We start from the raw sequence: 13,205 nt of genomic DNA, 5'->3' as shown, positions 1-13,205 counted from the left end.
GTCACAGTTTGTCACACGTCACGAGAACGACAGCGCCACGACAAAGCCCATTCACCACCACCTCTAGAGAGATTACATTTCATCCTCCCTCTTGATATTGATCATGGTTGGTACACCAGTGATGTGCAGCATGAAGTCTTCCATTAATTGACAAAGAGTGTATTAGGGGTTAGAACATCAACTACAAGCTCATCCGACACCTTCGGTGTGAAAAGAGCATCAGCAGGAGAGGGCCAGACAGGTATGTATAATCACTTCACTGAGATGTAGAGCTGCAGCTGCACGGTGTCGATGATGAGAACTGCAGTTAGAAAACCACACACAAAACAAACTAACACACAATGCTCCCAGATTCCACGGAACTTGTTTATGGGCTTTGCCTCCTAGAACAGTGGAGTGGTCTGGTTGTTCGTGGGGTGGTACGTATAAAGATCCTTCAAAGTAAAACCCAGAGGTGTATGAGTGTGGGTTTTGAGGAGGAGGGATAGTTGAATTTATAGAAGGATAGGGGCTTTGTGACGAGTATAGACGAGCACTACCTTGCTAATCGTAGCACAAGGTAGGTTTGAGAACGACAATATGACGAGGTTCCCAGTGATAGCAGGCTCCTGACGCACAAACTGTAGTGCTCAGAAGGACTCTAATCGAAAGGGATGACAATGACTTCAAAAGTGGGAAGTGACGATGACAGCAGTTGACAGTGGTAAAAGTGGGAAGTGTTGTGACCACACTGGATCACAAGTAGCAGAGTAGTGAACTTGAGAGTAGAGAAGAAGTCTGGATTGGAGTTCTTGTTGTTTTTTTTTTTACAAGGTAAAATACAGGGGTTTATATAGTAAAAGAAAAGTAGGCTATGCACAGTATAGCTGTGCAAAAAGAATGAGAAAGAACATGAAGGAAGGAATGTATGCTGACAAATCCTGCGTAGGTAGTACAGGATAAGATTGTCAAAAAAAGGAAAAGAAAGAGATAGAACAATGAATGCTGTGAGTAATGTCACAGGTTTGTACAGCCATAAAGTAAAGTCCAATAGCAAAAAGAGAGCAGGAAAATCATGATGTCATGGGAAGATGCAGTAAAAAAAGGGCAAGGCAAAACACTATCAGTATCAACACAGTTCCTTTATTGTCAGTCAGGCATTCTAAAAAAATATGTGTCCATAAAAATGATTCAAAAATCAAAAATAATCGCACTGTAAATGAATGTTCTGCTGAAGAAAAAGAAACTGGAGCCACCGGTCCACCACCTAGTCCAAATCCGACAGTTCCATGGCCTTACCAATGGACTGGTTGAGTTGGACCACCTGATCAAACAAGGGAGGGAGAGGAGTAGTTCCAATTTGGAACAAGTGAGTCCCAGGGAGCGTGTGATAGGTGTAGCTGTAGCGAAGACGATGGACAAAAGATAAGTGTACCCAAGTGAATGGGACAGCGATGAACATGGGCGACGCAAGGGGATGAACCTTCTCCAGCTCAAAAATTACCCACCCACGCTCCAACCAGGCAAGGCGAGCGACTGATTGTTACGATAACACAATTTCCGGACATCTCCTTTCCTTTTTTATTCTCCGCTTTAACTTTATACTTTAAGTGCCACGCGGCATTTCCCTTTCTCGCGCCGCGTTGCCTTTCTTTTACTTTTAGACTTAACTCTCTCACACAGTGGAGCTGGCCATACGGGCTAGGCCCTATGACATCATCAGCCACTGCCTTCATCAACTGTATAGTACACATGTACAAACAACCTGTAGTAGTATATATACCCCAATAGATCCAGGAGACTCCTCAGCGAGTCCTCCTGTTGTATACCAACAAACTCTCTGCAGCTTAAGGGGTAACCACTCCCTCAACATCTTCTTTATAGTGTGTTCTTGTGTGCGCCAGAGTAACTAACTCTTGGTTGTTACATTAGGACTCGCTCTTCTACTCTCTCGCACGTGTGTGCAAAAGTCCCATTGGGCACCCGGACTCCAGGGTGAAGGAGATTGGTTAGCGGTTAGGAATATCCCACATAGCAGATAGGTGCGCTCCTAGCGACGGCCTTGTAGTGCTTCGGGAGAAGAACGCAAACCTTCGATACGCGGCCCCCAGCATTAAGGGGAGTACCTTAGCTCAGCAGTCGGTGTGGAACCACTGTTGATTAGATTTAGAATACAAACTTTCACTTTCGAATACCTCTGACCAGGCCGGGCACTTGCCTCCGCCAGTCTGGAGAAGGGTTGACAGCTTAACAAGTGGACCACCCCCTGACAACCGTTCGGACCAGGGTTTATTACAAACACATTTTTATATACCTTTTTAAATACTATAGTGTGGGTAGTCGGAGATTGAGATCCGATACTCAGCTGGGAAGAGGTTGATCCGCAGATAGCAAGCGGGGACCCCCAGTTACCTATTTTTACGTTACCCAAAGAGAACAAGTCGACATGTCGTCGCAACCCCAAGACATGAATGCGCTACTGCACGCAATGCGTACGCAGATAGCTGCATTAACCTCGCAGCTCGCCGAGATACAGGCCAACCCCCCTGTAGCAACCCCCTCGGTAGAGAAAAAGTTTAACAAGAAAGTCGAAGTCGTCGCTGACCCTGGCGCCTTCGAAGGAGACAGAGCGCGATTTGCCGAATGGTGGATCAAGCTCCAGATTTGGGTCAAGGCGAACTGGGACGCGTTTGCCGACGATTTTGAGGTAGCCACTGCGGTGCTATCTCGCCTAAAAGGACCTGTGGTGGGTCGATACGCCCAAGTAAGACTCCAGGAATGCTACACCGCGGGTGTGTGGCCCACCTGGGACGATCTCAAAACCGAGATCGAAAAATATTTCAAACCGCAAGCTGAGCGTGACTGGGCGCGTCAGCAAATCCGTTCCTTCAAACAAGGAAACATGAGAACGGATGATTTCGTAACCCGGTTCCTGGCCCTCTCAATCCAAGGGGGTCTTGGCAATGAACATGCAGTGGAACTGCTAGAACGCAATGTGAACCCTCGCATTGCAGAACAGATCTATCTGCAGGATACACGAAGTGACAACTTGGCCCTGGCGGCTGAGGAAGTACGACGAGTCGGTAGAGCCATAGAGCTCTATACCATGCACCAAGGTGGCGGGTCCACCAAACAAAACAACACACCCCAGAGGCGCCCTGGGTCATCAAACCAACATCATAATCACTCTCACGGGTTCAAGCCGTTCGGGCTGCAGCCAGGACAGGGTGCTCCTATGGATATCGGCGCGGTCCAAGGCGGACAAATGCGCAGATTCAAGGGCAACTGTTACAACTGCAGCCAAGAGGGACACATGTCCCGAGACTGTAGAAACAGGGCACAGGCTGCCCAACAAAAAAATAATCAAGGGCGCCAGGCGTGCCAACTAGAAATCGAGAAGCCGGACGATCGGCTCAACTCTTTGGCCGGTCGTTCTTACGACGAAATCCGGGCCTTCTTCTATGACCAACAGGTCAACGAAATGAAGGCTCAGGGAAAAGAATTCGGGGCTTAGGTCACTTGGGTGCCTTAGCTCCTGGTAAAAATGAAGTAAACCACAACAAAGTGGCCCCTGCTCCGGGGTGTTGCACGAGCAATAACGGAATGACGGGGATGGCTCCCCAATTTGTAAATAAGTTTTTAAATTTGTTATCAGAAGTATGTACTTGTATGAAGAAATGTAACTGCAATATTTATAATACTACCGCTGCACCAGCGTCTCCCTTGGAGCGTGGCCCCGGCGAGACAAACACTAGGGTGCTTGATTCTGGTAAAACAAAAATAGAAAAACATGTGTCATTCAAGATTCCTTCTTTTTCTTCTTCTTCTTCTTCTTCTTCGGAGCCACCCTTTCCCGAAATCCCAAGGCGTGTGTTGATGTGCACATATTTATTCCAAAAGGAGATCCGTTTAGACGTTGGCGTGGAAAACCTTGCCAGGGGCAAAGTACACTCAACGAGCGCACTGCTTGATTCAGGCGCTAACGGGATCTTCATAGATCAGGTCTGGGCGGAGCAAATTGGACTCCCCCTTGTAAAATTAGAAACGTCTATTCCCGTCTATAACGTTGACGGTACGCTTAACGCAGGTGGCTGTATTACACACAAATGTTCTTTTGTGGTCGAATACCAAGGACACAGAGAACGAGTCACTGCCGAGGCTACCCAACTAGGGAAGATTAATTTAATCTTAGGCTGGACCTGGCTATTTAAACACAATCCTGAGATCAACTGGCAGACAGGGGTTGTCACATTGTCACATTGTCCCCAGGAATGTGTAAACTTGGGTAAACCAAATCATGTCCGTCACAATGAGCGTCTCAAAAAGTTAAACGCTAGTCACGTTTACGAGCTCAGATCTTTAGAAAAGATCGACGATGATGATGATGAGGTAAAACCTGAGGAAGAGATTAAGAGGCTGGTACCTCCTGAGTACCACGACTTCTGGAAGGTCTTTTCAAAACACAAATCAGAGCGCTTCCCAGAGGCTAAGCCTTGGGACCATGCTATAGATTTGAAAGACACCTTCAAACCAAGGAAGGGACACATGATACCGCTCTCTGCTCCCAAAAGAGACGAGGTATCTAGTTTCATAGACGAACAACTTAGGAAGGGTTACATCAGACCTTCCAAAAGTCCTATGACGTCCCCGGTGTTCTTCATTCCTAAAAAGGATGGTAAAAAGCGAATGATTATGGACTATCGTTACGTGAATGAGCACACGGTTAAAAATGCGTATCCTCTGCCTTTGATTAGTCAGCTAGTGGACAAATTGGCTGGCGCCAAGATCCTGACAAAGATGGATCTCAGATGGGGGTACAACAATGTACGAATCAAAGAGGAAGATGCTTGGAAGGCCGCGTTCACGTGCCACCGAGGATCTTTCGAACCCCTTGTTATGTTCTTTGGGTTGACCAATTCACCGGCGACCTTCCAGAGCATGATGAACGAGATCTTTGCGGATATGGAAAACTGTGTCGTCATTTACATTGACGATTTATTAATATTTACAAAGTCGGACGATGAGGCTGAGCATGACAGGATCGTGCAAGAAGTCCTTCGACGCTTACAGGAACGGGACCTATTCGTTAAACCCGAAAAATGTAATTTTAAAGTAAAGGAAGTAGACTTCCTCGGTATGATCATAGGCCAGAACGGAATCAGGATGAACCCTGAGAAAGTTCAAGCTATTTTGGAATGGCCAGAACCTACTCGCGTCAAAGGAGTTAGGGCCTTCCTAGGCTTAGGTAATTTCTACCAAAGGTTTATTGAAGACTTCGCAAAAATCACGAGACCGTTGAACGATCTCACCAAAAAGGACCTTGTTTGGCATTGGGGCGCCAAAGAACAGGAAGCTTTTGATAAGCTTAAACAGGCATTTACAACAGCGCCCATATTGGCATTCCCTGAATTAGACAAAGAGTTCCGGCTAGAAACCGACTCTTCTGACTTCGCCACTGGGGCTGTTCTATCAATCAAATGCCCTGATGATCTTTGGAGGCCTTGTGCCTATTTATCGTATAGTTTGTCGCCTACAGAGCGTAACTATCAAATATACGACAAGGAGATGCTGGCCATCATTAGAGCTTTAGAGCACTGGCGGCACTACTTAGAAGGTGCTAGGCACCAATTCGAAATTTGGACCGATCATAAGAACCTAGAGTACTTCATGACGGCCCGAGACCTGAACCGGAGACAGGCCCGCTACGCGGTGTACTTGTCAAGGTTCAATTATAAATTAATTCATAAACCAGGAAGCTCAATGGGGAAAGCGGATGCTTTATCTAGAAGAGAGGATCATGCCAACGGCATTGAAGATGACAACAAAGGTGTCACCCTGATAGATCAATCAAGAGTTGCCAATGTTAGAATCGGGCAAGATTCCGACCTCCTGGAAGTCTTCAGGAAAGACATCTCCCCAGAGGAAAAGGCACGCCTTGACGGCAATAAAAACTATTTATGGAAAGACGGGCTCTTTCATTTCAAAAACAAAATCTATGTGCCTGAGTCCGCAAGGATCAAGGCAATAGATAGACATCATGACACTCCAGTGGCTGGGCACCCTGGATGGCAACGAACGATGGAGTTGATCTCCAGAAACTACATGTGGCCGGGCATGGTCAAAAATGTACAGGAATACGTAAAATCCTGTCTGAGATGCGCCATGGCCAAGAATTCCCATCAACTGCCGGCCGGTAAACTCATGCCGAACCCGATACCAGCTGGCCCCTGGCAGGATATATCGGTGGACTTCACGACGGATCTGCCCGAGTCAAACGGGTACAATTCAGTAATGGTGGTCGTAGACCGCTTCTCCAAAGAAGTGGTATTCATACCCACCAACAAAACCATCACCGCCGCCGGTACGGCAGACCTATTTAAGGATTCCGTATGGTCCATCCATGGGTTACCAGAAACGGTAATCTCCAATAGAGGACCGCAATTTGCTAGCGAGTTTACGAAAGAATTGTGCCGGATGCTGGGCATCAAACCTAAATTATCCACGGCGTTCCATCCGCAAACCGATGGACAAACGGAGAGACTCAACCAGGAGTTGAAACAGTATCTCCGGATATTTATTAACGACAGACAGACAGATTGGGCCAAGTGGCTAAAGATAGCCCAGTTCTCTTATAATATTAAACAGTCGTCGGCTACAGGAAAGGCACCATTCGAGGTTACTAGATCGTACCTCCCCAGAATGGGTGTAGAACCTGGCAAAAGCAAAAACGAGGCTGCTGGGAACATGGCAAAAGACATGAAGTCTGTCTTGGACGAAACGCGCAAAGCGCTATTTAAAACTGCGGAGCAGATGAAAGACAGGGCAGAGCGTAGACGCTCTAAGGCCCCTGATTACAAGGTCGGCGACCTGGTCTGGTTAGACACCGACCACTTAAAATTAAAAGACCGGCAGTCTAGAAAACTGACCGAAAAGTGGATTGGCCCTTACCGGATTAAGGAAGTCAAACCTAATGCGGTGGAGCTGGAACTCCCAAAACGAATGAGGGTGGTACCCACGGTTAACATTAGCCGTGTGAAACCCTACAAAGGACCGCTACCGGGACAGCGCGTAGACCGGCCCGGTCCGGTGGTAGTCACCCAGGAAGGTGAAGAAGAGTTCGAAGTCGAACGGGTGGTAGATGCACGCTTGAAGCGTGGAAAATTAGAGTTCCTGGTCCTATGGAAAGGCTATGGAGACGAGGACAGAACATGGGAACCAGAATCCCATCTGGAAAACTCCCGCGATGCTGTTCGCAAATTTTATTCTAGGAATCCCTCAGCTCCCAGGAAGCTTAGAGGCATGGATTCAAACCTTTTTAATTCCCTCTTTCAACCTATGCCCGAAAATTTTACCACTACCTCCGGAATTTGGTCTCGCCTGGAAGTCGAGCCTTAGAAGGGGGGTAGTGTTACGATAACACAATTTCCGGACATCTCCTTTCCTTTTTTATTCTCCGCTTTAACTTTATACTTTAAGTGCCACGCGGCATTTCCCTTTCTCGCGCCGCGTTGCCTTTCTTTTACTTTTAGACTTAACTCTCTCACACAGTGGAGCTGGCCATACGGGCTAGGCCCTATGACATCATCAGCCACTGCCTTCATCAACTGTATAGTACACATGTACAAACAACCTGTAGTAGTATATATACCCCAATAGATCCAGGAGACTCCTCAGCGAGTCCTCCTGTTGTATACCAACAAACTCTCTGCAGCTTAAGGGGTAACCACTCCCTCAACATCTTCTTTATAGTGTGTTCTTGTGTGCGCCAGAGTAACTAACTCTTGGTTGTTACACCGATGTTTTGATAGTATATGATGGCAGATCGACGTCATGAAGATGGACCTGTTGCCCTATTTGGACCGGCCGCCGGGGCTTTGCTGATATCAGCAGTGGCACGTGGTAGTCAACGGATCGGCGACGGAAGCGGATAGGAAGTGGTGACATCAGAAATGGTGGGGGTGCAAATAAGATGAGGAGGAGGAGGGTGGAGGTGACGGAAAAGTGGATTAGAATGGGGATCCAGAAACGACTGTCAGGTGAGAATAAAAAGGAGAGGAAGGGGCCCATGGTGGGGCTAGGCAAAGGAAGAGGAGTAAGGGAAACGACAAAAGCGAGGGCGCAATGCAATGTGTAGCCAGTGGCGACGCGAAAATTTGCTGAAATGCCGAAACGCGGAAAGTACCGGATGGAAAAGCAAAGGTGAGCGTGACTGGATTGCCTAATAGAGGTGGTGCTGATCAGCCACAAGTTCAAAAAGGGCAATATTAATTACTATTCCACGTGGCACTGTGCCTGTGTGGCGCAAAGGCGAGTCTTTTTGAATATTCGCTTCGTTATTGTCAGGCAACAAATACGAAGCTATATAACAAAACACAACGCCTGGTCAAGTCCTTGCTGGAAGGCGATGAATCAGGGTATGAGGATGAAGAGTATCGGTATAAGCGCAAATCCAAACTAGTATTGAACTAGAGAACAATACATCGAGTATGTACTTCTTTATATAGTGAACGACGATGGTCAGACCGAGAAAGGGAAGTACTGAGAAAGTGGTCTGACCAGCTAGCTAACCAATAAGAAAAAAGGAGAAAGTGGTCCGATCTATCGTATTTACTAATCGTATGAGAAAACGTATTGGTAAGGGATGTGCAATTGGCTGTTTCAGTAAGCCCATGAGAAGGCGCTGACTCACAACCTTCTTCGCTTATCAATATTCCTCCAAAGTATTCCCAGACATAGCACTGGATCGTGGCTATGTCATCTGGATATCTTCTCGAGGGTCGACAACAAGTCTACCTCGTTGTAGGTACGATAGAACGTGAGTGTGAAGAGAGAATATGAAGAAAAATGATAAAAGTAATAAGACACCTGCTGTAATCTCTAGTCCAAGGGCAAGAGGAGTGACAGGGATTGAGTCTGCTAACCACGACATGACGGGAATGCAATAAGAAAAATCGATTCCTCACAGTTATTGACACCTGTCCATGCTACCAATCAACTTTGGTGCATGACAACGTCTCGATAATATGGACAACAAGCTCTCTTCCATGGACGTGAAGTTCACGAAACGTATGGATCAGCTGGACAATAAGATGGATACTCATTTTGAAGGGCTTTCAAAAACCCTCAATGCTATCTATGGAATGTTAGAGATGCAGATGAAGGTTCAGGCAGACAAATTGGACATAGAAAATTTGCACAAGAGGTTGGATGAAATTGATAAGAAGGTGGAAGGAATTGCTGAAAAGATGGATGGAATTGATGAGAAGGTGGAAGCAGCACACAAATTCAATATTACTTTCGCCAATTGGTTAAAGGCTAAGTTGCATCTTGATGTTTAGGATATCATGCATGATAGATCTGAGTCACTACAACTGTACTACCTTGATTTCTGACAGTGGCTGATGCCACTGGCATGCTAACGACACGGACTACTTATCACCAAAACCTGTAATCGGTCATGCCTTTGCCAACCATCTTGAAAGCCCTCCATCAGTTCCATTTCCCCTTCTACTGAGGATAAGACCGTAAATTCCGAATCCTGGACACCGGCAGACCATAGCAAAGCCTGAGTGTTGCCGTGGCCAACTGATCAACTGTTGTCAAAGCATCGTCGGCCACCCTGACTGCTTTTGATAGAACCTCGCAGTGTCCATAGGGATGGTCTTACTTCATGCGCCGATATACTTCCTTCCAGCGCTCCAACATTTCTCCATGCTGCATTCTCAGCATCTGGTGAGATCGACTGTCTGGTACTTGCATTTTGTCACCATGTCTGTTCACTCTACTCACCTTGTTATTAGGTTTACTCTGCCTGTCTTCAGCGACACCTCTACACCCGAACCCGATACCAGATCGACCTTGGCAGATTATCACCACCGATCTCATAGGCGCATTACCGGAATCCAAGGGCTACACCGCCGTTCAGGTCTTTGTTGACCGATTTAGTAAAATGGCCCATTTCGTCCCCACCTTCGTCACTCTCGACTCGGCCGGTTATGCACGTCAACTCCGAGATAATGTAATACGACTCCACGGAATTCCTGAAAAGATTGTCTCCGATCGAGGTCCTCAATTCATGTCTCGATTCACAAAAGACTTTTACGACCTAATGGGGATAACACCAGGCCTCTCTACAGGCTATCACCCTCAAACAGACGGACAGTCCGAACGGATCAACCAGGATCTAGAGCACTACCTCCGCGTTTTTATAAATCATCGACAAGATGACTGGGCAGACTGGCTCTCCATTGCTGAGTTTACTTACAACAACCACCTCCATACCGCAACGAATCAAACGCCCTTCTTTTTGAACTATGGGTTACACCCAAGAACGAATATCACCACCACGTCGTCCCCTCGATCCGCTTCTGCAGTAGAATTTAGCGAACAAATGAAAAAACTCCACGATATCACGAAATCCTCCCTTCTTGTAGCAAACGAGAATCTGAAGAAGTATTACGACCGGAAGAAGTCCCCCTCCCGAGAGTATCAAGCTGGCGACAAAGTCTGGTTAGAAGGGCATAACATCACAACGGATAGACCAATGAAGAAATTAGACGATAAACGCTTCGGACCTTTCAAAGTCACCCAAAAGGTCGGACCCTCCGCCTATCAACTCGATGTCCCTAAAAGTTGGAAGTCCATTCATCCCGTATTCAACGAAGCCATCCTCTCCCCATACCACGCTCCCGAATTCATCAATCAACCAATTTCCTCGCGACCACCACCCGAGATCGTGGAAGGAATAGACGAATACGAAGTAGAGAGTATAATCGCTTCCAGACCGACCAAACTGAAAGGTAGTAAACTCGACTACCTCATTCACTGGCATGGTTATCCAGTCTCTGAACGAACTTGGGAACCCGACACCAATCTTACGCATGTCGCTGATTTACTCGCCGCCTTCCATAAAACAAATCCAGCCGCCCCTCGGATTATTACCGCTTCTCTCCACTTCCGTCCTTACGAAAACTACACCGCCACTTCCAAACCTCCAATGCTTTTTGATTGGATTAGTAACAAGTTCCAAAGTGCCGCATCCGGACTCATGAGGACACGAGTCTTATAAAAGGGGAGCTAATGTGAGGAATCGATTTTTCTTATCGCATTCCCGTCATGTCGTGGTTAGCAGACTCGATCCCTGTCACTCCTCTTGCCCTTGGACTAGAGATTACAGCAGGTGTCTTATTACTTTTATCATTTTTCTTCTTATTCTCTCTTCACACTCACGTTCTATTGTATCTACAACGAGGTAGACTTGTTGTCGACCCTCGAGAAGATATCCAGATGACATAGTCACGATCCAGTGCTATGTCTGGGAATACTTCGGAGGAATATTGATAAGCGAAGAAGGTTGTAAGTCAGCGCCTTCTCATGGGCTTACTGATACAGCCAATTGTACATCCCTTACCAATACGTTTTCTCATACGATTAGTAAAGACGATAGATCGGACCACTTTCCTCCTTTTTCCTTATTGGTTAGCTAGCTGGTCAGACCACTTTCTTAGTACTTCCCTTTCTCGGTCTGACCATCGTCGTTCACTATATAGAGAAGTACATACTCGATGTATTGTTCTCCAGTTCAATATTAGTTTGGATTTGCGCTCTTACCGATACTCTTCATTCTCATACTCTGATTCACCGCCTTCAAGGAAGGACTTGACCAGACATTGGGCTTTGTTATATAGCTTCGTATTTGTTGCCTGACACACCATGATCAGCATCAGAGAAAGTGGTGAAGAGTTCAGTGGAATTGGGATCAGGACCAAGGACAAGGGAATGATCAAGGGTGCCTTGCAAGTAGCGGAACAAGTGCTTGACAGCGCTCCAGTGAGTAAGACCAGGATTAGAGTTATATCTGGCAAGGACTCCAACAGGGTAGGCAATGTCAGGACGAGTGGTAGTGGCCAGATACATTAGAGCACCAACAGCAGCAAGGTAGGGAATGTCCTTCATCAAAGCAGCATCACTGGATGTTTTGGGAGACATGTCCTTGGTGAGGTGCAAACCAGGATCCATGGGAGTGAACACAGGCTTGCAGTTCTTTATGCCAAAGCGCTCCAGAATGTCCAGAGTGTACTGAAGTTGGGAGAGGGAGATGGTGCGATTACTTGGGTCTCTAGTGATGGAAATGCCAAGTAGGTAAGAAGTAGGGCCAAGATCACGAAGCTTAAAGTGCAGGGAGAGGTCCTTGACAGCTTGGTCAAGTGCAGAAGTAGAAGTGGATGCCAGTGTCATGTCATCAACAAAGACAGGCAGGATAATGCGCACATCAGCTCTGTTAAAGACATAGATGGCAGAGTCTGAATAAGTACGCTTGAATCCGAGTTTTTCAAGCACAGTGTGCATCTTCTGGTTCCACATTCTGCCTCCCTGCTTTGTCCCATAGATGGCCTTGTCCAACTGGCAAACAAGATTGCGAGGACCCTGATGGAATCCCTCTGGCTGATGCATGTAGACCTTGACATCCATGACTCCAGGAATGCATGGGAAATGTCAATGGAGCGCAAATGGAGGTTGTGGATGGCTGCAATGGCAAGGACAACTCTGATGGACGATATGCGGACAGTAGGTGCAAATATTTCGAGGAAATCAAAGCCAGGGCGCTGGTTATAACCTTTGGCCACATATCTGGCCTTGTAGCGCTCAACAGTGCCATTTGAGTTGCGCTTGATCTTGAAGACCCACTTGCCACCAATAGCCTTGACTCCAGGAGGTAGTTCCACTAGTGACCAAGTACCATTGCGCTCATGAGCTTGAAGCTCTTCCATGGCTGCCTCTCTCCATTTATCTGCATCAGGATGCTTCATTGCATCTGCAAATGACCTAGGCTCAGCAGAGTCTCCAAAGTGTGCCACTTCATCATCAACTGCCTCAGAATCACTGTCATCACTCTCAATGGCAGGAGTAGGTTGTCTGTGTTGAAGCCACCATGGTCTAGGTGGTCTCCTAGCCCTTACAGGGCGTCTCAGTGCAATAGGCAAGTCAGGAGAAGGTGAGCGATGAGGAGGGTGATTTGGAAGCTCAGGAGGTTGATTCACAGGTGGTTTTGCATCAACGTCCAAATGAGGCCCATTGTCAGGCAATGGCTGAGGCTGCTGAAGCGCAGCTGGTGGGCCCATATCTCCCCCTGGACCTGGTGCAGGGACATCCTCAACCAGGCCCAATGGCATGGATAGCAAAGGTGGAGTGGGAGGTGGAGGCGGGACATTGTCAGAAGACCTCTT

At 47.1% G+C, this 13,205-nt stretch overlaps 2 protein-coding genes across 2 annotated transcripts; one reads left to right on the top strand and one right to left on the bottom strand.

Annotated features, from left to right (window-relative positions):
• Positions 1-8,428: 8,428 nt before the first annotated feature.
• SERLADRAFT_400236 (uncharacterized protein) lies at positions 8,429-8,943 on the bottom strand (the record flags this gene model as incomplete). Its single annotated transcript, XM_007322838.1, has 1 exon — positions 8,429-8,943. A coding segment is annotated over one exon (155 nt), but the record flags the coding sequence as incomplete, so codon positions are not given.
• Positions 8,944-11,052: 2,109 nt separating this feature from the next.
• SERLADRAFT_400235 (uncharacterized protein) lies at positions 11,053-11,575 on the top strand (the record flags this gene model as incomplete). The annotated part of the gene is made up of 1 exon (XM_007322837.1): positions 11,053-11,575. A coding segment is annotated over one exon (156 nt), but the record flags the coding sequence as incomplete, so codon positions are not given.
• Positions 11,576-13,205: the final 1,630 nt, after the last annotated feature.

Source organism: Serpula lacrymans (assembly GCF_000218685.1).
Source record: "Serpula lacrymans var. lacrymans S7.9 unplaced genomic scaffold SERLAscaffold_14, whole genome shotgun sequence".
Lineage (NCBI taxonomy): Eukaryota > Fungi > Basidiomycota > Agaricomycetes > Boletales > Serpulaceae > Serpula > Serpula lacrymans.
Note: the sequence above shows the minus strand (reverse complement) of the source record. Positions and strands in the feature narration are given on the sequence as shown.